Source organism: Hypomesus transpacificus, chromosome 17 (assembly GCF_021917145.1).
Source record: "Hypomesus transpacificus isolate Combined female chromosome 17, fHypTra1, whole genome shotgun sequence".
Classification (NCBI taxonomy): Eukaryota; Metazoa; Chordata; class Actinopteri; order Osmeriformes; family Osmeridae; genus Hypomesus; species Hypomesus transpacificus.
The window spans coordinates 13,715,360-13,740,968 of record NC_061076.1 but is presented as its reverse complement, the minus strand read 5'-3'; the positions used below and the strand labels follow the sequence as shown (position 1 = coordinate 13,740,968).

At 43.1% G+C, this 25,609-nt stretch overlaps 2 protein-coding genes and 1 long non-coding RNA gene across 3 annotated transcripts; all 3 read right to left on the bottom strand.

Annotated features, from left to right (window-relative positions):
* Positions 1–1,048: 1,048 nt before the first annotated feature.
* LOC124479503 lies at positions 1,049–6,340 on the bottom strand. Its single transcript, XM_047038271.1, has 6 exons — positions 6,226–6,340; positions 6,016–6,120; positions 5,722–5,907; positions 5,456–5,635; positions 5,201–5,325; positions 1,049–1,129 (listed from the first exon to the last, which is right to left on the bottom strand). Exons 1-6 carry the CDS (start codon positions 6,299–6,301, stop codon positions 1,049–1,051), a joined length of 753 nt encoding a protein of 250 aa, XP_046894227.1. The 5' UTR covers positions 6,302–6,340.
* Positions 6,341–6,454: 114 nt separating this feature from the next.
* Positions 6,455–8,824, bottom strand: LOC124479353. The gene is made up of 9 exons (XM_047038083.1): positions 8,800–8,824; positions 8,592–8,663; positions 8,399–8,500; positions 8,021–8,199; positions 7,772–7,865; positions 7,344–7,470; positions 7,032–7,243; positions 6,673–6,790; positions 6,455–6,588 (listed from the first exon to the last, which is right to left on the bottom strand). Exons 3-9 carry the CDS (start codon positions 8,474–8,476, stop codon positions 6,470–6,472), a joined length of 927 nt encoding a protein of 308 aa, XP_046894039.1. The 5' UTR covers positions 8,477–8,500; positions 8,592–8,663; positions 8,800–8,824; the 3' UTR covers positions 6,455–6,469.
* Positions 8,825–9,669: 845 nt separating this feature from the next.
* LOC124479373 lies at positions 9,670–9,939 on the bottom strand. Its single transcript, XR_006957434.1, has 2 exons — positions 9,899–9,939; positions 9,670–9,804 (listed from the first exon to the last, which is right to left on the bottom strand). It is a non-coding gene; the product is annotated as an uncharacterized LOC124479373 (long non-coding RNA).
* Between the last annotated feature and the right edge of the window lie 15,670 nt (positions 9,940–25,609).

Sequence of the window (25,609 nt, the reverse complement as noted above, 5' to 3'; positions counted from 1 at the left end):
ATATCAGATAAGGGTTTACAGGAATGTGTCAAATTTACATAAATGAACCCGCAAGCTAAGACCTTTCCAAAAATGGGTTTGACGTTGTTGTACGACAGTCTTATTAAAATCCAAATCTGCCATTGCAGTGAGGTATCTTTACAAGTATAGATTCCAAGACCATTCATAATCTAAATAGACGACATCAGTGGTCAAAGTCAAATTATGTTTTGGTGGCACATAGTCCTGGTTTAGCACAAACAGAACCAGGGTACAGAACCACTTGTGCATTTGTTTATCCCCAAACTTAAAAGATGATTAGTTGTTCTGCATAAGACATGGTCTGAACAGACAGCGCTAGGGTTAGGGGTTTGATGTCCTTGGTGGTACTAGTTCGTGGCTTGCCCTGTCGAATATTTTGGACTAGTAAATACTTTTTTTCACATGGCTTTACCTCTAAGCCAGATAGAGGCTCAACAGCGCCACCTTGAAATGTTCATTTTCAAAATCTAAAATGTGTCTTGTACTCCAATGTATGCTGCTACCGGGCTGAAAATGTCCATGTTGCTCCATTGAGACATTCCATGCAGTGTGACAAAAACATTCAAAACTCGGATTTAATATAAAATAAAAGTATGAGAAAAAGACATTCCAAAGTTTACTTTTGTAGTGCTGATTATATATAATGCGTATTGATCTATAATGCATATACATTTTACATTTCTGATAAATCTAATATAAAATTGGAGATGATATTGGTGTAAAACACAAATTACTAAAAGAACTACAAACGTATTCCATTAAACACTGAATCGAGATGTTGAACGACGCCATATTTGTAGTTCAACTAGGCCTACATGTTTCAAAGTTTACATGTTTAGGGTTTGAAAACAGAACATCTTAACAATTGATATATCACATACAAAGTATGTATGAATAGATTATAATATAATGGAGGTGTTGAAGAGGTAATCAATATTAGCATTAAATGCCCTAGTTGGCAATGGAGTAGTATTTTAAATGAGATGACGCATCGAGGGATTAGCCTTGACTTTAGGTGTATTCGAATTCATGCAGCGCCGGCGGCACCGACAGCCGGCCTCGCTGACTTGAAGGAGTGAATGCCATTGGCTGGTCCGCGCCGCCGGCCCTGCATGAAGTCGAACACACCTTTTGTGTAGGCTAGGGCTACTTAAATCATGGTGTATGGCAAGATTTGTTGGTAGCTATATTTAGCCTTTTTGGTTTGTCATAATGTGTAATTTCGCATAATTAGAAACCATCCGATTACTTCGTTTTACGATTGTTTGGAATCTCGTTGGTTTTAAAGAACTACAGTTAGCTATCAGTAGCTTTCAGCTAATTCAGGGTTCCGTTGGGAGGATCCCTATTTGCGTGGTTTATATGCCAAATATTCCCACTCATTTCTATCAACAGAAAATGCGTCTATAGGTACATTCGACTTCATGCAGCGCCGGCGGCGTCGACAGCCGGCTGCCTTGAATCTGAGAATACCATTGGCTGCGTCATGTCAGCCGGGCTGCAGGCGACGCCGGCGCTGCATGAAGTCGAACGCACCTTATATTACACACAGAACTTCAACCTCATCCAGACTCAGATTTTCACTAATGGTCACTAATCAATATTAAATATTGAGATGATAGTTGTCTCGAGTTATACAGAGTTAAATCAGAATTTTTCAAAAACAATCTGGATAATTGAAATATATGATGAATAAATATATGATGAATAATACATGAATAATTTATCCCCATCATTTCCCAATTGCCCAATCTGCCAGCCAACATAAATTGAGTCCAACCACGCAAGTCAATGTATGTAAAAAGTAATACGAAAGTTTATTGAACAGAAAAACAAGACTGAGTTAGTGAAAATAAAACCAAAACCTGGGAGCCGCTGGCCCTCCCCGCAATGGGAAGGCGGAGCCAGCACGCTCCCTTACCTAACAGTGAATCTAAAACAAAAACCCGAAAACGTTAGCTTGGTCACCAACTCACCCATGTTATAAGTTAAGTGTTATGTTCTATCACTCATTTACAAATAATGCTCTGTGCTCTGCTGCAGTCATGCTCTGGAGGCAGCCTTTGTTGCAATTGACTCGCCTGGGCCATTACAGGTAAAGATCAAAGGGAGAGAACACACAGTATACATTACAGTATATCAAGTTAGGTCTCAGGCGATTACAGCTGTGACTGAGTGATTCAGATCCAAGTGACTTGAATTCAATTCTCTGCATCCTCCTCCTCATCACTATCATCATCCGAGCTGTTGCCACGTTGCCAGTCCATGTCTTCTTCCATTTCCCTGTCCTCCTCTTCCACCAGCCTGTTACTTGGTTTGAGAGTGCACAGGGCCGTACGCAGGGCCCAAAAAATACTGAGGTCATGAGTCAGAACTTCTAGGCGGGTTCGGGGGCATGCTCCCCCGGAATTTTTTTAAATTACATTATTTAAATATGGCCATTTTCTCTTATTGAGTCTTAAGGAGCAAAAACATCATCATTATGACTTTTGAATATGGGGCGGTGTGGAGCTTTTGAAATTTTGAGGCAAACATGGGGCATTCTGAGGCTTTTTGAAGGACCTTTATGGGACTCATGAAGTAAGGGCAAGTTACCACAATTTTTTTAAAATTATTATTATATGGCAACGACGGTACGAGCGTTCTGATTGGATAATGAGTAGTCACCCCAGCCGCGTATTGCCCTCCTCGCTGGTCAATACGGATCCGTATTGCCCTCTGACGTCAGCTTCAAAATGAGCGATATGGACAAGTCAGCTGCTGAGTTTTACTATCCAGATGATGCTGAAAAGCTTTGTCATCGAAAGTGAGGATGAAGACCAGACTCTTTGAATCACTTGTGTCGTTATTTTGTGATGAAATTAAAGCCATTTTAGCAGAACCATGTTGTCAGCTTTCTATAAAAAGTAATGAGTTGCTTGGCAACAGGGCCGTACGCAGGCCCCAAAAAATACTGAGGTCATGAGTCAGAACTTCTAGGCGGGTTCGGGGGCATGCTCCCCCGGATTTTTTTTTAATTACATTATTTAAATATGGCCATTTTCTCTTATTGAGTATTAAGGAGCAAAAACATCATCATTATGACATTTGAATATGGGGCGGTGTGGAGCTTTTGAAAGTTTGAGGTAAACATGGGGCATTCTGAGGCTTTTTGAAGGACCTTTATGGGACTCATGAAGTAAGGGCAAGTTACCACAATTTTTTTTAAATTATTATTATATGGCAACGACGGTACGAGCGTTTTGATTGGATAACGGGTAGTCACCCCAGCGTGTTGCCCTCCTCGCCGGTCAATACGGATCCGTATTGCCCTCTGACGTCAGCTTCAAAATGAGCGATATCGACGAGTCAGCTGCTGAGTTTTACTATCCAGATGATGCTGAAAAGCTTTGTCATCGAAAGTGAGGATGAAGACCAGACTCTTTGAATCACTTGTGTCGTTATTTTGTGATGAAATTAAAGCCATTTTAGCAGAACCATGTTGTCCGCTTTCTATCAAAAGTAATGAGTTGCTTGGCAACACATGAAACACACCGTGAGAAGACTTAAGAGCTAGCTACAATTAGCCTAAAGGTACCATTTATTTTCGTTTACAAAATGAAAAGAATCTAAAATTGCCATATAATAAACTACTTACTAACCTCGACCGTTCGGTCATGCCGGGAAATATCAAACTGAGGCTGGAACGTATCGACCGAGCGATAGCGAGTCAGTTTGATATTTCCCAATTGCCACTGAATTTCATTTTCAATCAATCACATCAATGACATATCATATCAATCGCAAAATGAATGTTGATTCAACCGGTGGAAATTGATTGACAACCGGTACAGTACAGTACTGACGGAGTTAACCAAACTTTGATTTGATGTTTCCTTATCTGAGTAGTACGCTGCTGCAATACAATATTTCCACATGAAAATGAATCTTTCTTCTCACAGTCATCTGCCACTTAAACTTCTCTTAACCTACATGTTTAGTTTGCTGCGCTCCTCTTCCAGTGACTGTAACTAACATAGGCTATTCACTAACAGTAGCGGTATGTCTATGGCGGAAACATCAGCGTCCGACTTGTGTTTGGTGATTACCATAACGACAGTACGTTTTGTTGATGACGCGCAGCACATATGTCCAAACTCTTGAGCTACTCGGCTCTTCAAGTATAAAATCACGTTACGGTTTGTGGGAGACCAAGATCATCGTCCTGCAGTCAGTTTCACGTGTACTTTATTTTGAGTTTATATACCACGATTTAAGCAAAAAAAAAAACAGAAATACGAAAAAAAATACCGAGGACACGACCTCGGTGTCCTCAATGGTAGTTACGGCCCTGCTTGGCAACACATGAAACACACCGTGAGAAGACTTGAGAGCTAGCTACAATTAGCCTAAAGGTACCATTTATTTTCGTTTACAAAATGAAAAGAATCTAAAATTGCCATATAATAAACTACTTACTAACCTCGACCGTTCGGTCATGCCGGGAAATAACAAACTGAGGCTGGAACGTATCGACCGAGCGATAGCGAGTCAGTTTGATATTTCCCAATTGCCACTGAATTTCATTTTCAATCAATCACATCAATGACATATCAATCGCAAAATGAATGTTGATTCAACCGGTGGAAATTGATTGACAACCGGTACTGACGGAGTTAACCAAACTTTGATTTGATGTTTCCTTATCCGAGTAGTACGTTGCTGCAATACAAATATTTCCACATGAAAATGAATCTTTCTTCTCACAGTCATCTGCCACTTAAACTTCTCTTAACCTACATGTTTAGTTTGCTGCGCTCCTCTTCCAGTGACTGTAACTAACATAGGCTATTCACTAACAGTAGCGGTATGTCTATGGCAGAGCCATAGAAAAATATTGTGCAAATTCTTTTTCTATGGCTCTGGTCTATGGCGGTAACATCAGCGTCCGACTTGTGTTTACCATAACGACAGTACGTTTTGTTGATGACGCGCAGCACGTATGTCCAAACTCTTGAGCTACTCGGCTCTTCAAGTATAAAATCACGTTACGGTTTGTGGGAGACCAAGATCATCGTCCTGCAGTCAGTTTCACGTGTACTTTATTTTGAGTTTATATACCACGATTTAAGCACACAAAAAAACTGAAATACGAAAAAAATACCGAGGACACGACCTCGGTGTCCTCAATGGTAGTTACGGCCCTGAGAGTGCATCTGTAGGTGCCTGCTATGGTCTGCTGTTTGAGTCTCAGGTCTTGCAGTCTTCTTTTTAGTGCACTGATGAGGCCCTTGGACCCCTCCTCGGTTAATCCATTTGGCAAGCCTGGAAATGTTGTTAATTTATGTTGAAATGAATTTACCGAAGACTATACTTGCAGGATTGGTTTCCACTTAAATAGTTTGACCTATAAATTTGAAAATGCATGTAGCCAGATCATTTGATTTACACTTACTTCCTGTCTGTGTGCTCACTAAAACAGTGCCTATCAGTGTCTGGACCTTTGCCACTGAGTCCTTGAGGTACTGGCAGTGCTGCAGCATCTCCTTCACAAGGATCTGCTTTTCCTCTTTTAGTCGTGAGGCAAGCATTACGTGGTCAAAGAGCTTCTTCTTTGTAAGGATGTCCACACCGTCTGTCAAGGAATAAAAACATTTGACATTAATAAACTAATTTGATGACATTTTATATGCATACTTAAGTTAAATCTTGATGCAACACCTGTGTTCTGTTCCTGCCAAGGCCAGATCATGCTCTCTGCAGCTTTGTTAGAGAGTTTCTGCACAACTAACTCTGTGTCCACAGGGTCACCATCAGGCTGTTGGTTGTATCTCTGGATGTCTTCCAGCAACCGTTTCTTTTCCTGGGCTATCTTTTGAGTTATTTTCTGTCGCCTTTTGTTGCGATCTGCAAATACAGTAAAAACAATAGTACATAAAAAGAGCTGCCATGGTAATGAAGATATCAGTATAGCCTAAGATTTATCTGCATTAGTTATGTTTACACTATACATACCATTTTGTCTGTAAAGGTAGTGCTTTTTCTGACAAATGCTCACAAAGAGTGCTTCGATTGTGATCTGCAAACTTTGAGCATCAACAGGACCAGGTGCTGTGCTTCCTTGATTAGAGATAAAATAAATACACTTTTAACATTTAAGCTACAGATATGCAGATATTACAACCAAGTGACTGAGAGTGTTTATGAATTAAGTATTTTTCTTACTGCTACTGGCCCACTGCTTGACATCAACAACCCATTGTTTCAGCATGTCATCACAGCAATGCAACTGCTCCTGCATTGTCTTCAGGCTCTCAGCTACATCCACAGTCTTCTCTACTCTCTAAGGTCTTTAAAACTACCAGAGGTCCTGTACCACTACAATTTCTACTAGGGGGTACTATAACAACCTGATGCATTTTGGGTATAATAAGTAAAAGTTACGTTTATATGTAACTGCTTTAAAAAGTTAATCATCTTCAGTATGTGAACACACCTTCTTGAATCTAGAAGACAAGGCTATATGGAGGCCATTCTCTTTCCGTTCATTCCACCCCATAGCATGGACAGTCAGCATGTCAGTTCTTACTGTGAAGAACAAAACAAAATCACAATACAATTTTGTAAAACAAGTACATTTGCAGGCTGGCAGGGGGAAATAAGCTTACAAACCTGACTTGGCCATATACTTGGTGGTAAGGGCACATCTGGAGAGAAAACTATTCACTTGCTCTACTTCTTCACCGAGAGTGGTGCCGGCGCCCTCCTGGTTCCTTGCAGTCCACAGAATCTACAGGAAGAAGATAATGTGTAAAGCGGTGTGGACACATGTTATTGAAGCATATCCTGAGATTACCAACTTTAGAGGGCAGCACTTAGGGGCTACAGAAAAACTTTAAACACACTCCTAGGTTGTTGTATGGGTCAGTCCAGACCACTGTGGTATGGCTATTGTCATTTATTATGGCATTTTACACTCAGTTTGCCACATCATACTCTAAAATGTACGGTCAAGTAGCTAAAAGCATCACCTCGCATTTTGTATTGTGGGCTTTGGCATGCATCACAGACAAGCAATGCCTCATTTCCTGAAGGGGTTGAAGATGCGTCAGGGCCTCTGACACTTTTGTCAAGTATGGCACATATCGGCAGGTCACATCCATGGCCAAAAATGTAGCACTCTGGAACTCTTTTTGGAGAAACATTGGATATGCAAAGATTTCTCCTCTATACATATTCAGACCTTTAAAAAAAGCACAATGCACATGAAAGAAGATTTAGATCATAATATAAATATATATTATTTTATTTTTTTACTACTACTTAATCAGACCCATACCAACCTTTGAGAAGAAATCCATGTCTACACACAGCAAATTCCACACCTTCTTCATCCAAATTGTTGGCCCGCTTTGAAGTCTCTCTTGCTGCATTCCATTGGGTGTCACCACACATCGCTTTTCCTGCGGTCTACCAAAGTAAATCATTTGAACATGACAATAGTTAATTCAAGTACACTAGATTGCAGGACTGTTCACGCAAACACACAAACTTTAACTGTCAAGATTTTGTCATTGCCTGACCTATCTTACATTTGAAGGATAAAGCAATATGCAATATGAATGTACTGTGCCCCCTGGATAAGAATCTAGTGCTGTATCCCCACCTGATCATAGACTCCCTTCTCCGAAGGCAATCGTGTTTTCTACTTTAACTTTAATTAGAACAAAATAATCCCAATAAATGTTGTTCAGAATAATGTAAAACGTACACTCTTGACAGTTCCCCGGACCTCCTCAACAAAACTGGACACCTCAGAGTCTCGGGCTAAAAACACTCCATCGAAGAACCCTGGCTCTTCACTCCTTTAAGACAATGTATTATGGACTACCTTTGTAATAGGACCTTTTATTTATGTAGCACTTATCAAAAAAAACATTGACATTAACAGTGTCATTAACAGCTGGACATACTGTATATTAACTACATTGGCTGTTCATAATGTGTGCACAGAACTCACTGGTTTGTTTTCTGGAACCTGTACAACTTTCTGTTGCCATCCACAGAAACAGCCACCATTTCAGGGCTACAGGCTGGACAGACCAATGGCTCCTTTCCAAGAAGTTGGTTCTCTTCATAGTTGCAGTACACAAATTGCAGAAAACTTCTCTGAAATGCATCTGCATTCACTTTGCCAGTCTAAAGAAAATAATATAATACAGCTTTCAAAAACGATAAACTACATCTTTGCCTTTGTATGTTTTGTGTTTTGTATGCAACTTTTCAAATCCATAAGGAAGCAAATGACTATTTTGTGTGGTAAGGTCTTCAGTCTATAATCTGAAATATGTACTACCTACTACAGCCACTTGTGGACCTTGAACTGCTTTTTACTTACTCTTCCATATTGCTTTGTTCTCTGGTCCAACATTGCTGTAAAGGCTTGTCTGGACATTCCTGGAGCTGCTGTGTTCATAGCCTCAAAGGAATGGAAGAGATCCTGGTGGAACAGTGTCTGTGTTAGTAATATAAAAAAATTCAACAGTTTAACAAGATCCTACCATTTATGCAAACCAGTATGATGGATCTACCAACAGAGACTGCTGCACCAGCGGTGTCACAGGAGCATATCCTTTGAGGTAGAGCTGTTGGCAGAAAACAATCTGCAAGGCAAAGAACCATAAGGTATACAATTAATAATGTTTGGGTTGTGAGTAATGACTTAAATAACACATTTCAATTTCATATAAGAATGATCTGTTAAGAAAATTGACAATCAATTGTAAAAGAAATGCCAACCTTGTTCACAAATGCTGTATTTTCCAGTGTCACAGAGTGTCACAGCCTCTGTTGGTGGGATGTATTTGAAAAATCCATCCATGATGGTTTGCCTGTTGTGAAGAGTGTGGTGTTTATGTACCGAGCCATCACACTCAGCACAAAACCACTCTGAGGGCATACATTCCCCACAACGGATGACAGCTTCTTTCACGTGACAGTGATTGCATGTCATCTGTACGATGTTCTCAGCAGAAAGTAAATTGTCAAGGTTCTGTGGCCTCGCCTGTTGCCAACATTGTTGGACCTCTTTCTGCCTTTGACTCCAACTGGACAATGGTGGCTGCTGAACAAAATCTTGCGATTCCATGTTCTCTGAGTCCTGTAGAAGGTCCTCAAGCTGCCGCATATTCAAATCTTCAAAAGGGAGGAGAAAAAATAATAATATCGTAACTCCAACATCGCCACAACACACTGTTGAAATACAGCATTTGGAACGAAAGATTATTCACCATGGTCTAGGTGTTGGCCATGGTCTAATGGCGGTGAAGAAGAAACATGTCTTCCTTCGTCTGGTCTTTGTGATGTTGACTGCTTTCTAAGGGCTCGTGGGCGCTGGTGAACAATGTCCCCATTGTGGTCCCTCTTCTTCCAATGAACAGGCTTTGGTGATGTGGTCTTAGTTTTCTGTCTGTTCTTCTCTGTCTAGAATTACAACTTGGTTTAAGAAAGGTTTACCAATATGGGAAATGCCTTCGGACTACTGACAGAAAAAGCAGTTAAAGTAGTGTAACCCTTCTGATTCATGTCTTTTAAATACGCCTCCATGTATCTTATATGAACTGGTAAGAAGGAATACTGTTAACTATAGACAAAACAGAAGCTGCTTTACCTCTTCTGTCTTGAGATGTTCAAGAAATGTATCTACACTCTTGAGCTCATCCTCCAATTCCATCAACTGCAAATCACTCATCATTGAGTTGAAAGAGTAGACAGACAAATGGGCAGATGGCGAGTGGGATGTTTCTTTGGGACACAAGAAAGTGCAATATTAGAACACTTTGAATACAAATAGTAGATAATAGACTCGGAAGTACAAGGAGGCCAGGAACGTAGGTACCAGGTTGTAAAAACAACGATCTGGCGGTGAGTGGAGGGCAAACCAGGGTATGTCACCGCAAGTTATTGGGAAACTGGACCGCAGGTGTGGATCTTGTGCAGGTAGGGTGGACTGGATCACTGGAGCCTGGAGATTCACACAAACACAGACAAACAGAAAGACAAACAGAAAGACAGGCAGAGCCTGTGGAGGGCGTAACACAGGTGGACAGAGGTAGGTGGACACAGGTATACACAGGTACGTCCTGACAAATTATTAAAATAGGCAGTAAGGCAAGGATATGGTGAGGTAATAATATGGTGAGGTAATAAGGATATCGATATCGTTTCCAGAAAATGCGTGACTTCAGCTGCAAGTAAGAAAAGATAAAAAATACAATACAATAAATGTCATACCTAGCAAGCTATGAGATGTAAAAAGGACCACGCCAGCAAAGATAAACATTGGTCTGAGTCCAATGAAAGTGCACCGGTTCATGACCTTGCATGACATAACGTCAGACTAGCTAACTAGCTAGCACAGTGTATTAGCCTATTTTTGCAGTTTACAAAGTCAATTAATTTATATTGGTGATGCAAAGCACCGGGCAATGTACGTCAAACATAATAACATTAAACCAACCTAAAAACAATTAAAAAAAACTGTATAGTAGGATAGTATCTTAAATATACGTTTACCTCATCGATAATAGCTTACCTTTTCAGTACGAGAGAGCGGAGGTTTGGGTGACAAGAAGTAGTTCCAGCCAGATATTGAGCGTCAAACTTTTAGGCGACTCGTGTGTAATAATAAAATTACAATAATGTTGGATAATTTATAGGTTTTGCTGTCAGTGCATTTGACATGATTGCTTCCATGCGCTTAAAATTATGATTAAAATAAAATGATATTCCTCCCCCGATGGATTCTATTTTTCTTTTCTTTTTCATGCATATAGGCCTACCTTTTTAGATCGGTTTATTTGGTATCAGTCCATTTTAAAAATAACTTTTATGTCCTTAAATAAGGTTTATGTCATTGATAACGTTTATGTCTTGGATATAACAAAAAAAATCATGTTGAAAGCACATCGGCCGGATTTTTACGAAATCACCCGACTTATTATGGTGACGTTTCGTAAAAATCCGAAAGCCGCTCATCAAAATCTATGGGAGACCTAATGCGTCAAAATACGACGCCATAGTTCACAATTTTCTACGGGAAAAGCCGAACATATTAACATGGAAGTCATGGGCGTCCCTAGGCGTCAAAAAACGACGAAAAAGGCATCCCCCGGCGTCGGTATAGTGACGCCAAAGGGCTCTGCCCAAGCGTCAATATTTGACGAGTTGGGATGAGACTGGGTTGCCCGACTAGGTCTTTCTACGAGTCTTTGGATCATTTTTCACGTGACCTGCATAGGCTCTGTAGCTAGAGGAAACGAACGATTCGTTCCTTTCCCGACTCGGTCTTTCTACGAGTCTTTGGATCATTTTTCACGTGACCTGCATAGGCTCTGTAGCTAGAGGAAACGAATGATTAGTTCCTTCCCCGACTCCGTCTTTCTACGAGTCTTTGGATCCTTTTTTCACATGACCCGCATTGTATTTTTTAGTAGAGGAAACAGTTTCCTTATTCCCTTTCGCGTGGCCGCTGTTTTAGTAAGACGTGAATGAATGATATTCGCTCAAGTCATTTACACTTACAGTTTAGTGCAGTGTAATTGTTTGACGTGATAATTAAATGCTAGTGTGATAATACATGAACAAACAATACAAACTCATGATACATTATTTTAATGCAGGAATTTATTTTGAAATAGTATTTGCTGGTGCACATGTCATGCACTAACCTACAGTGCAGTGGACGTATAGCCCCCAACCCCCCCCCCCCCCCCCCCCCCCCCCGAAATGAACAAATGACTCGAAAAAAGATTCGTTCATTTTACTGAACGAGATTCAAAGAACCGAATCAGTAAAAAGAACCGAACTTCCCATCACTACTGGATAGTAAAACTCAGCAGCTGACTCGTCGATATCGCTCATTTTGAAGCTGACGTCAGAGGGCAATACGGATCCGTATTGACCGGCGAGGAGGGCAATACGCGGCTGGCATGACTACCCATTAGCCAATCAGAAAGCTCGTACCGTCGTTGCCATATAATAATGTAACTTAATCACACTACTTTTGCTGAACAGTAATAAGTAATAACTAATATATGACTTGTTTGAGTAACTTCCCCCAACACTGGTAGGGTCTAAGTTTGAGTGGACTGCGGTTGTGAGGTGGTCACTCTGTGTCTATCTGTAGTCCTCATAGATGACCTGCTCACCTTGGTAACATCCCAACCTTATGTATCCTCCTGAGATTAGGAAAATAAAGGCTTTTCAAATGAATATCTACACATGTTTTGGGATTTGGCTAATAAACATATAAGGAAAAAAATATCTTATTTGATGTAGTTCTGCATCAATAACTTAATCTAACCAGAATTACATAGCAAGTCATTCACATTTTGTGACAATGCAAAATTCAGGATGTCCTCTCAATTGGACAACAGCCATGAAAACAAAGGACAATATAGTGGCAAAGTAACTAGACCAACATCATTTAATAGGTCTCAAATAATGACCTGGAGACAATGTGCTGCGTGTATAGTCATCATACACACTCTGTCTACACCACAAATGGAAGGTTTTCGTTTGGGAGGTGTTTGTGCGAAGATGATTTATTCGTTTAGCAGGAACCTTTCTCCAAAGTGGTGCACATGGGATCTACAACCTCTTTATCTGCAAACACGGACATTGACCTGTACTCTCCAATGAATGTGATAGTGTGTTTTGGGTGATGATGTGTGTGTTCCAGCAAGATTGAAGCTCTGTTCTCAGGGCCCTAATGAGCAGGGTGTTCTTGTCTCATCAACCAGGAAATGATGACCGCGTTACGACCATGACCAAGCGGTGGGAACTAAATATAAAAGATCGTAATCGCTCTGGCGAACATCTGTTTCCCGGTCTCTTTCTCTCTCTCTCTCCATCTATCTCTTTCTCGCTCCCCCTTTCTCCTTTTCCTCTCTCCAACATTCAGTATCTCCCTCTTTCTTTCTACGTATTTCTCTCTCTGCCCATCCACTTTGCATCCCCCCCCCCTCTCTCTCATCTGTTTATCCCTGGCTCCTTCTCTGACTTTCCTTATCACTTTCTCCCCCTCATCATCTCTCTATTTTCCCTTTTCTTCTCTCCCTCTCGTCCCCCACACCTCTATCTTCCACTAATGAGTCCTTCCTGCCTCTGTGACTGACAGAGGAGCAGCTCCATATGTTCTGAGACGGAACCTTGTTCTCCAGAGGGATCCATTCTAAAGCCCTGACTCAATCCCACAGCCAAACCATAGTCTCCCATGGCTGGAGAGAACAGGGACAAACAGAGTTGTATGAACGAGATCCAACAACTGCAGCTCCATGTTAAAGTGTGGGACCCAGCTGAATCAGATCAACTAACTCCTCAGTGTAAAAACCAACAGCAATTGTTTCGCTGGCGCGCCTGAAGTTAACCTTGTGAGACAACTGGATTTGCGAGATCAACCACTTGAAAATCCTTCTTGCCAAGCTTCAAGCTGTTTGTTTGCGCCCGAATCAGTGGTTTGGACCAATCAGGGAGCTATAAGAAACTACTGGCAGCTATGGGCGTGGCTGAATGTAGCCTGTGATAGACAGTGACAGACAGATGGTTCATCCAATCACCTGCCAAGAATTGTTTGAAAGTGTATGCCCTTTTCTAAACATTTTCCATGGACTACTTCCCAGATGGATATGTATAACAAACCATCTGGCGAGTCAGGTTATGAAGGTGTGTTTGAGTGAAAAACAAAGACAGAGGGAGAGAGACAGAAAGAAAGACAGATAAACACGTTTCAAGTTTTTATTGTTAGGTGCACAGAACAACACAAGGTCAGACTGGGTACTGAAATTCTTGGGACAAGACAACGCAAGCAACCTGGCATGACATAACACATAAGTAATAAGAACAGATTACATCATGAAAAAGCTCAAATAAAATAAAAATTAATGTTAATAAAAAACATCTTAATATACAAAACAGTATGAAATATACAATATACTAGACCTCTAATACACATAATGACCTATACTAACCTTATAGATCTATACCAACCTAAGACAAGACCTATACTAACCTTGGACAAGACCTATACTAACCTAAGACAGTGGGGTACAGTTAGTGCAATAGTGCAATATTGAGCTGAAAGTGACAACAAGTGACAACACAGAAAGAGAAAGAAAGAGAGAAAGAGAGAGTCAGAGAAAGAGAGAGAAAGAGAAAGAGAGAGGGAGAGAGAGAAAGAGAGAGGGAGAAAGAAAAAGACAGAAAGAGAGAGAGAGAAAGACAGAGAGAGAAAGAGGGAGAAAGAGAGAGAAAGAGAGAGAGAGACAGAGAGAGACAGAGAGAGACAGAGAGAGAGAGAGAGAGAGAGAGAGAGAGAGACAGAGAAAGAGATAGAAAGAGAGAGAGAGACAGAGAGAGACAGCTGCTCACTGCCACAGAGATGAGGAGATAAGTATGTTAGTATAGCTGAGGTAGAGGTCAGAACAGGAGAACAGGAGCGGTCAGAACCCTTCTCGTCCCCCTGTCTCCCTCCCTCCCATCAGTCCTGTCAGCCTTTCCCTCCTGGTCAGCTTGCCACATAGGTCAACCCCCTGGAGAACACAGCACCACATCCACACAACCTCTCTTCTCTCTCCTTGTCACAGTTTCCTTAGTTCTTACTCTCTCTCTCTCTTTCACTCTCTTTCACTCTCTTTCACTCTCTCTTTCACTCTCTCTCTTTCACTCTCACTCTCTCTCTCTCTCTCTCTCTCTCTCTCTCTCTCTCTCTCTCTGTGTGTCTCTCAATCTCTTTACTGCATCTCTTGCTCTCCCTATTCCTAATTTCCCGAACTTTCTCTTTGTCTCTTTCCCATTCTCAGATCCCTCCCTCTCTCCCTCTCTTGATTTAGAAGGAGTCATGTGCCTCATCTGTTTATGAACGAAGGCAACGCAGGGTGCTGAAACACACAGGCACATCCTGCAGGGGTCCTTGGTTTTAGGAGTTGCTGGTGTACTCTGACACGCACACACACAAAAATACACACACACACCTAGTGGAGAGAGAGAAACCAAACATGACAGAAAAAAGGGTCACAGAATGCTGACAACGCATGCACACACGCGAGTACACACTACAGATCCACCAAGGAGAGCGTCTCCTATTAGCTCACTCTTTGCCCCCCCCCCCCCCACACACACACACACACATCAAAAAGTACCTTAAAGTATCATCCCTGCAAGCAAGTCCAGAGTTTGTGTGATGCTCTGTTAAGTTGATTGAATTATGTAAGTGCATGGCTAAGCATGGCTAAGCATTACGATCTGGGTTAACAAGGCCTCCACCCTGATGTCAGCACAGTGCCGGGTGTGTGTGTGTCTGTGTGTGTGTGTGTGCGTGTGTGAGAGTACTGCATGTGTGAGTGTGTGTGTGTGTGTGTGTGAGAGAGTACTGTCTGTGTGTGTGTGTGTGTGTGTGTGAGTTTTGCCTGTATATGTGTGTGTGCGTGTGTACTCTATGTATGTGTCCGGTAGAAGGAAGGGGGGGATAGTTATAGCCTACATGGTAACTTCTCCAGTGAGGCCTCTGTGTGAATGGCTGACCCAGATATCCAGATAAGTCTTCTTCCATAGCTGTAAATCACTTCTGTTGGAGTCAGCAGGGATGATACAAACAGCCGTCCTAGATCCACATCCAGTCACACTAGAAACACAAAACACACACACACACACAAGCATGCACAGACACACACAGACACGCACAAACACGCACAAACACACACATGCCTGTATATGCAGAGACCCACATGCGCACATTTTCTATCCTTTTTCCCATCCCATTCTCCTTCTTCTCTCTCTAATCTTTCATCCGGGGCCACGGTGGGACAACAGGTACTTAATACTTTCACTGTGAAAAAGCTATAACTTTTTTAACAGTCATCTTTTTCAAAATATGGATCCAGCTTAGGATGGTTCATATGATAACTGGAGAGCATTTTCCATGGAAGCTGGTCAAAATCGTTTTTTTATTCAATTACGTAAACAGGACTGAGCCTTTCATTGTGTGTGTGTGCGTGTGTATGGTGACTCTACAATAGTCATTTCATTTCAAGACAGACCATACACGAGGCATTTCCTGCAGGCTGAATTTGATTGTGTTAATAAAGCCGTCAGTCACTCTCATTTCCTGTATGATGACAAACACACACACACGGGGACACACAAACACACACTCACGGAAACACACACTAGGCCAATTAAGACCTCAATCTCCCTAAGGGGCATTTTCATCAAGCAGCTTATTTTTAATCAAAGACGAACACACATAAACACACACAAGCACACACAAACACGCACGCATGCACACACCCACACACCAGGACATTTGTAAAGCGAGCCTAAAAACACTTGACCCCTAACCTTATCTGATGAGCAATGGGGTCGCAACAGCAATTAACCTACGTTAGCAATTAGCTTGAATGAGTACCTCCTAATTTGCCAGTATTAGCGTTAGCGCCAATCTGGGGGTCTGGGACATGTCAGGACCCAAGCTATTCAAACTGATATCATCTGATTATGCTGCTAATTATACTATAACTGGCAAACATCAAGCTCACTCACAGTACAGTCGCCTGTGTAGAGTCGCTGGCCTTAGTCAGGCCCACAGATGCCCTGCAGTTTGATTGTTCATAATAACAATTCAGAAAACATAGCAACTAGTGGGTGATAAATGAATGGGTATGAAAGAGAGAGACGGAGATTATTGTCTTGGCAAGGTAAGTATGAAGGCTTGCACTGTCTAATAAAGCTTATAGACTTCAAGTTTACCACAAATCTCGTAGTGGCAGTCAACTTCTGAGTGTGTTTGTAAAATATCTAGAATTCCCTTACAAGACAGGAACAACTAAGAGTATGGGAAAAAAGGGCAGCTTGTAATTCCTTTAGACATGATTTGTTGGTTGGCTAATTTCCTCTCTACACACAGGCCTCTGGTTGGTTGACTCGTGAGCTCATCAATAACCCCCTGAACTCAGTCAACCAATCGGCAGACACCTTGTGATTCATGGGGTTCTGTTAAGTGTTCACGTAACACAGCTTATAGGTCACATTTACGGTGGCCCACGGGTGCACACCGCAGCAATATTAGCGAAGCAAACAAAAGTTGAAAACAAAACAACATTAACACACAACACAACGACATTAACAAAAACGAAACATTTATAAAAACGCTACATTCCAAAAAACGATCTACTACTTACAACACAACAGCATTGGTTCACACCACCAACATCAGCCGAGAACACCGCAGCATTAGCCGAGAACACAACAGCACACCGCAGCATTAGCACAAAACACAACGACATTTGCAGAAACGCTGCATTTCAAGTTCACACCAAATCGTTCTCCAGACCACTAGGGGCAGTGCATGCAAAGTGGGGTGTTCGTGGTGTTTTACCAGTTGTTATAAAATCAAGTGAAGTAAATTAACTCTACGGGACCACGCTTACGTACCTCTTGGAGGTTTGCTATCGAACATAACGCAGTACAACATCACTGAAACTAAGAGAGGGCATGCATTTTGTAAAACATAAGATTATAATTAAAATATAATAAAACCAACTTTCATTGGTGAATTTAAGTTGTGTTCTTGGTTGATGTTCTTGATATGAATTATTTCAAATTGACCGACTGTCAAAAAGTTCATTTTTATTTTGATGAGAACCCAACTAATTCCACGTTGCACTGCCCCTAGTGGTCTGGAGAACGATTTGGTGTGAACTTGAAATGCAACGTTTCTGCAAATGTCGTTGTGTTTTGTGCTAATGCTGCGGTGTGCTGCGGTGTTCTCGGCAAATGCTGCTGTGTTCTCGGCTGATGTTGGTGGTGTGAACCAATGCTGTTGTGTTGCAAGTAGTAGATAGTTTTTTGGAATGTAGCGTTTTTATAAATGTTTCGTTTTTGTTAATGTCGTTGTGTTGTGTGTTAATGTTGTTGTGTTTTCAACTTTTGTTTGCTTCGCTAATGTCGCTGTGGTGTGCACCCGTGGGCCACCGTTCACATTTCATATGAACAGAAATTTTAAAGGTAAGAATAGTTGTCTCCCCTGTAAACATGTTGTGTTAAATGGGCCTTAAGAGTTGTTTCGCAACACAGATAGCTCGGTTCCAGTGGAATATCAATGTCAACTTTTTGGAGGATCCACCTAACTTCCAGCCATTCTGTTCCAACCATCCTGATCCAACCAATCGCCTTCAGATTAGCCATCGGAGGTGTTGTTTCAAATTATTTTAAGGATTTATGTTACCTTTTGCTAAACATTTGAGTAAAATCCCCCTTCATATCCTTCTGCCGGCAACAAAATGCACATGTGAACCCTGTTGTGTACCAAGCACACACAAACAAGTGCACACAACACACACACACACACATACTGTAACACACAAACACTCACCTGCTCCACACTGCGCCGTCACGGCGTGTTCAGTTTTAATGCCTACAGGTCTGTCATCCCTGTGTACTCTGTTGCTGCTGCAAGCAGATGAAACTCGGCTTTTAGCTTTCTTCCTTTCCCTCTTCGGTACCCCCATGTCTCGGTGTAGGAGTGTGTGTGTGTCTGTGTGTGTTTCTGGACACAGTGGCTAAAAGAGTGTAGACGGTAACAGGCTCCTAAAAACAGGATGACAGCACTGATTCCAGGTGTGAGGGGGGCCCTGGAGTGAAGTTGAGCATGGACATAAAACAGGCAGGAGGTCAGCTAGCTGCTTTCCTTTGAAGACTGCTGTGCCCTCTGCAGCTCTGGGGAGGCAGGAGAGCAGGGGGACAAACATCCACGGTCATCAACTATCACCGACCTCTTGTTTCTGTTACTCCCCTGGCCTGCTAGGGCAGAGTCATAGGTTATCAGAAGGTCCATGCTTCCCCAGTCAGTTTGGGCCCATCAGTAGCCAGTGCTGAAGCCGGGTCCACAGGGAGAGGAGCTCACGGAGGTATTAGACGGAGGCGTGTTCAGACAAGCACAACAGATCGATACTCCAATGCACCCACTCAGTCTTACTGTTTAAGACTCCACGTAGCGCACTCTGCACACACTTCACTCCGCTGGCCGCACCATGCATGCTAGGGAGTCCAACATCACACACGCTTTCATGTCTTGGTGTGTGAATGTGTGTGTTTTTGTGTGGTGTGGTCAGTGGTCGTTCGTCATGTGGACTAACGGGCCATTCATCTGTGATGACCTCTAAGTCATTGGAGGAAGTCAGGGTCTTTCTAGTTCTTTTCGCTGCACCCTACGACTCGTTTTGACGAGGCCCACTTCAAGCCTCAGTACTCACACATACACACACACACACACACACACCAGGTCCCGTCAACGCACACTCTCTCTCTCTTCATGACTATCATTGTCCCCATCATAGTGACATGTGCCGGGTGTTTGTCGTCTGGGCCTCATTAGCTCTGTGTTATTTCCGTAGCTACAGGTGGAGACATAGACACAGCAGATTACCCAACGCTATCTCCATGGGGTGCTGCGGGGATACCGGCTCACTGCTGATCCCCTGCTGATGACAGGCAAACACTGGATTAGACTTTCTGCATGGGCCCACCTGCTCTAACACACACACTTAGCAGCATCCCTCATGCTCGCACATATCAGTAACACTCACTCACTACTACAACACACTGCTGACATGTAGACAAACACACACACAAAAAACACGGACACGCCTCACACGAGCGATGCTGATTACTCCCACTGTCCTTACACACACACACATGCACTCCACTCACAGTTACAAAAACGTAGAAGATAGCGAATTTGTGTGTAATATTGTTCACCAGTCCACGGTGGTAAGCTAAGTTCTGTCAACGTCCTGTCATTACATTTAGACTTTATAACATTGTTGGTTTGCTCCAGTCCCTGTTTAAAATAAGCCCAGTCCTTATTTCTGAGCCCACAAACTGACACATGCACACACACAGACACACACACACACACATACAGACACACACAAACACTGGAAACTTGGAAATCAATTGTCCTCTGACATCACCAAACCATTACTGTGACCTTAATACACAACGGTGCAGCACAGCAACCAATCACAGCGAGCGTCTCAGTAATAACCTGGAAGACAGGTGCTCAATAAAATAAGGAAACTGATTATTGGATGTACAATGACCTAATGATCATGGTGGAGTTTTATATTAAAATGAGCACCATCTTTCAATAGATGTCCAATGATGGAGAGACCTAAACACACACGCACACACACTGGCATACAAACGCATACACATGCACACACACAACTTTTGCAACACAAAAAAATCGTATTTTTATTAAACAACAATGAGCGTTTAAACAGTCAGGTCCGTTTTCACACAATGACACCCTAGAGAGAGAGCGAGAGGGTGAAAAGTAATGCCTGAGGTGAAGCATGGAATTCCAAGTTTTCATATCTGCACAACTGGACGATTTCCCCGGCATAATAGGGCACAATAATTATGAGTTTAGTCGGTGAACGGTGAAGAAGGTTTCGAGATTTCCACTGCACGACTGAAGCAAGGACACTGCTTGCAAGAGTAAAATTCAGCAGAAATACGAACAGACACGTGCATAAGCAACCCACAGACATGTATACCCACACACCCACCCCTGCACACACACACACACACACACACACCTTCAAACCAAAGAAAGGAAGAGCTGGGTAGAGCAGACTAATGCACGGTGATTTTCTGAGGGCTGAGGGGGAAATGGAGAACGACAGAATAAACAAGTGCCTTTTTCTTCTTCGCCACAGTCTTTCATCTGCCCTCACTCTTTTTTATTTAGCTGACATACACACAATGACTTATTGTCACACATACACGCACACACACACACACTCAAATTCCTTAGGCTAATAGATAACCAACCAGTACAACCAGGGTTGACATTTTTTATTTGCAATGATCAATTTGCAATTTTATTTTCAATATTCCATTGAAGTAGGGCCTGGAGTAAGAATCTGGGGCTGGGGTTGGGGATAGGGCAGAGGCTGGGGCTGGAGCTTGTGGCTGGGGAGGGGCTGGGAATGGAGGGAAGGCTGATGTGTTGCTTTTACTGCTATTCACCATAATCAGATGGGATTACACAAGCTGTCAATCATGGTTCAGCCCTCCCATAAACTGGGTGGTGACCTTTCTCTGGGGCTTGCATTAGGATCAGCTGGGCTGAGGTTGAAGTTGTGTGTATGCATGTGTGCGTACATGTGTAGTACTATGCACGTTTTTTTTAATTATTTTTTATGGTTTACTTGTTACTGTGTGTGTGTGTGCATGTGTGTGTGTCAGCAACAACACACATCTACTGACACCTGATTCACGTATGTTAGAGTGGCACAAAAAGCTTTTATTCGAAAAATGAAACTTTAACCTATTTACAAGTTTGTTTGTTTTTTCTTTTACATCTTTCATCAGATTTTGCATGGATTTCCCTTGCCTCACGTCAGTTTATTTACACATTCCAGCAGACCCACCTCCTCCCTTCCCTTCTCCACTGCCGAGTCAGACCAGAAGCCTTCACCAGTCCGCATGTTACGTGTTATGTGACCTTTGAGTAAGTAGACAAATCAGGAGCCATGTTCTCTGAGAGGAACCAGGCTCGTTGCAAGCTATCGTAGACGAAAATGGTCTATTCGATGCAAGGTGTTGTGTGTCTCTTTCTGGTGAGCAACCATAGTCCTGACTTAGCAATGAAAAAGTATTCTTGAGACATTTGTCATTTAAGATGTACAGACACAGAGGGATGTACGGAGCCCCTGAAGGGACCTATGAAAAAAAACGTTCTCGTCCAGAACGTGAAACTATCACGTGCGGACGCAAAAAAAAGTTTCACGTCCTTACGAGATCGTTTCACGTTCGGACGTGATCGTTTCTCTCTGATAGTGCTCTGATACAAAAAGGTCCTGATGACACATACAGCAGTTACAGTGACGAACCCCTGCAGGTAGAAAATACCTCAATAAACCCTCCTTCAGACACGTTTCCTGTCTCACGAGATCACATACCTACCGAACGTCTCCTCTCCAGCTCGTCCCTCTACGACCACGCAACGGCGACAGACAGAACTCTTTATGACGCGGAACACTTCAGACGAACCTCCCTGCTCCACCTCCGTCACAAGGTCGTGACCTTGACATGCACATTCCTCGCTGGCATCCTGTCAACCGCCTTACGCATGCACGGTCGATCTGTAAATCATGGGGATGCGAAGCAGAGAGGCCCCAGCAGCGGAGCTTTGGGTTCGTCCTCTGGTTGGCAGCTCTGGTCTTCTCCTTGTCGTCTCAGTCCTCTCCAACAGGGCTGGACGGGAGCACTGACATCCAAACCTGTTGCTGAATGTACTCAGGGAGCCTGTCGAGGGGAATGTCCGTCCTTTTCCTGAGCAGTCGGGGTTGAGGAGTAAGAGGGGATGTGTGCGTGGCTGAACTAGCGAATGAGTGAGCCAGTGTGTGTGTGTGTACGTGTGTGTGACCGAGCGAGAGTTTGTGTGTGAGTGAGCGAGAGTGTGTGTGTGTATATGTGAGTGTGTGTGACTGAGCGGTGGTGTGTGTGATGCCCTCAGGGAGCTCCTCCCTGTGTGTCTGATCTCATGCAGGCTGTGTACCCCCTGCTGCTGCCCTCCCTGGTGGGCACCTCAGGGGCCTGGAGGGGCAGGGGGGAACGCTCAGACTGGGAACGACACTGGAACGACCACCACACGCGCACACGCGCACACACAAGTTATATGTGTACCCATATGAAATATCTTCCATTCTTTGCGTGTGTCGTGTATCAACATGATGTCTACAGGTGTATGTAGGGGTATGATATATGGTAGCTGTCAAACATCTCACATCGATAGTCGTTTGTATCCCCTCACAACAGAAGTATAAGCTCTCTCCCCCCTCTCTCTCCGTCTCCGACCAGCAGAGTATAACCCCAGCTTACCTGGTGAGAACATCCACAGATGCACCATACTCACCAGGAGCCCCACCTCCCTCACCCGTCGCCTCCCTCTCTACCCCCCGTCACCCTAGCTAGCTCCTTCTCTACCCCCCTCCACCCTAACTCCCCTTCCTTCTCTACACCCGTCCATCCTAACCACTCCCCCTTCTCCACCCCCTTTACCCTAACCTCTCCGCTTGCCTATATGCCCCCCCCCCCCCCCCCCCCCCTCGGACTCCTTGTGTGAAACATGTGAAAGACAATACCACCAACACCACAACAACCCATCCCCCCACCCTCCCCCCAACACCCGCTCCCCACTCCCCTAGGTAGAAGACCCTTTAGCAAGGGTGGGGGAGGGGGGTGGGTTGGGGGGGGGGGGGGGTCCCAGGTGAGGGAAGCCTGACAGACAGCAGACCTTGTGAATGGTGAGTTTTATTCTACTCTACAGAGAGAACAACCAGTGCCACTGTACAGAGAAGGCTCCTGCCACATCATGTGAAATTCACACCAAAAAATATTGGTTTTGCTCTTGATCATTTTATAAGTCTTCATGATGATGACATAGGAATATGAATTTACAAGCGATGTATACAGGTGTTCTAATATTCAAAATAGTTCCTTAAAAGTCTTTGAGGAATTATTATTATCATTTAAAAAAAGCACTATTCTTACAGCAAACAAAAACAAAGAGGTTGTATCTTTGGAGGGATAGCAGACTCAAAGAAGAGGGTTGTTTTTTTTTCTTTCCGGTTAAAGTCCTGACTATACTGTAAGTGAAGGAGAAAAAAGAGAAAAGCAGAGCTGGTGATTCAGTATTCTCACCTGCCATTGGAGGAAGAGCAAGGATGTCCTGCCCCAACCCCTGACATGCAACCCCATTGGTCGAGCGTGTCTGATCATGACTTGTCAGCCAATGGGGTTGCTCCGGGGTCAAGCCTTCACCTTCTCCCCAAAACAGCAGCAGCATTGTGTTCAACAAAGATAATTTTTCTCCAATATGTATGGTATATACTCACACCTGGTTACAAAGCATCAGTGATCATAACATCATAACATAACCGAAACAGAAAAAGAAAAACAGAAAACAGTAAAAGAGTTACATCTGGGGTGGCATGCCATCACCTCATTATTATCATTTAAATGTAATTAAAATACATTTTTGCCATTGAAAAGAGCAGGGTTGTTGTCACAAGGGTGTGAATGCAAAACAGCATCAGTTTAAATGACAGGTCTGGAAAAATGACAAATCGTTTGAGATCCTACAACGCAAGTGTTCTGGAGCTTGGATATTTTACATGTGCATATTGCTGACTTGTCAGCTCACTCAAGCAGCATGTGGAAGATTAATATGATAAATATGCTCATTAGATGCAAAAAAAAAGAAAAAAAAAAGGATGAATGTTGTCATCGGTCAACATTGAGTAAGCTGAACGGGAAAGAAGGAAGAATGGGATTGCAGGGTCACTGCAGAAGAAAGAGATAGAACAACAGGAGGATATGACCATGTGTGTACACTGTATATGTGTGTGTGTGTGTGTGTCAGGGAGAGAGACAGCTGCGAGGTGAGCAGCAAATGCGGTCGTCTGCCAATCAGAAGAGAGTACATACGATGTCCACGGGAGCTCTCACACATTCCGAGACACGTTCTGCGTATGTATAAATAATGTCTTCCACTTTGTACGGGATGCTCAGTTTGGCATGTACTGGAGCTACGAGCAACACGCTCAATGAGTAGCCGCTCGACTGAGCGCAGATCTCGCCCCCCCCCCGCCCCCTCCCATCATGCTACCCCTCCTCTTCGTCACGCCCTTCTCTCTCTCCCTCCCTCTCTCCAATCCTTTCTCTCTCTGTTCATTGTGTTTCAGAACTGATGGCAGAGACAGCACTGGAAGACCTTGGACTGGTAAACATGAATCACGCCATAGACCGCTTGGCATGAGTATGCGTCGAGAGTTGCTACGGTAAAAAAAAAAGAAAAAAATAAGAAGAAGAAAAAAAAGAAACACGTTTGAACTCCCAAAGCACAAAACCATCCTGAGGTATTTAATTTGATACAATTTGGCTTTGCAGGTCCAATCAATCAAATGTTACATGAGTTGTTGAGTTTCTTGATGTTCTTTATACAGTGTAATAGCAATATGAGTGTGTGTGTGTTTATGAGCATGTTCATTTCTGTGTGTGTGTATGTGTGTGCGTGGGTTTAGATGTGTGTGAGGAACCACCCCCACCACGGTGGAGGATTGTGTGTGTGGTGTCGCCGTTGTGTATGTCGCTGAAACAATCACAGAAGAAAACAGAATGTTCTGGTCAAGACTTCAAGCTTACCCAAGGGTTCACATGCATACACAACTCCACACAGAAATGACTAATGAGGACAGCAGTAGGGCATGGTACCCCCCCCCCCGCTCCATCCCTGCACCCCTTCACGCTCCCCCCCTCCATTCCCCACATCCAAGGTAAACAAGTTCTTTCCTCCCAGGCTCTGAGAGACACAGGAGGGGGTCACCAGCACAACTACTGACACACAGAGTTCAATTACCAAAAAACAAAAAACAAAAACAAAAGAACAAGTTGGTCATACTGTGGTGTACAACGCTTCTAAGGAATCGTCTGTAGAATAGTACCCTGTTTCTGCAGGAGAAAGAGACAAAAAAGTGTC

Bases quoted from the DNA above. Each gene is read 5' to 3' on its own strand.
- LOC124479503 (XM_047038271.1), bottom strand. From the start codon at position 6,301: ATGCAGGAGCAGTTGCATTGCTGTGATGACATGCTGAAACAATGGGTT. The intron at 5,636-5,721 runs GTGTTGCATCAA...ATTCCTTGACAG, and splicing joins TTGGCAGGAACAGAACACAG to ACGGTGTGGACATCCTTACA. The intron at 5,326-5,455 runs GTAAGTGTAAAT...CAACATTTCCAG, and splicing joins AGTGAGCACACAGACAGGAA to GCTTGCCAAATGGATTAACC.
- LOC124479353 (XM_047038083.1), bottom strand. From the start codon at position 8,476: ATGAACACAGCAGCTCCAGGAATGTCCAGACAAGCCTTTACAGCAATG. The intron at 7,866-8,020 runs GTGAGTTCTGTG...ATTGTCTTAAAG, and splicing joins AGGTTCCAGAAAACAAACCA to GAGTGAAGAGCCAGGGTTCT. The intron at 6,589-6,672 runs GTTTGTAAGCTT...TGTTCTTCACAG, and splicing joins CAAGTATATGGCCAAGTCAG to TAAGAACTGACATGCTGACT.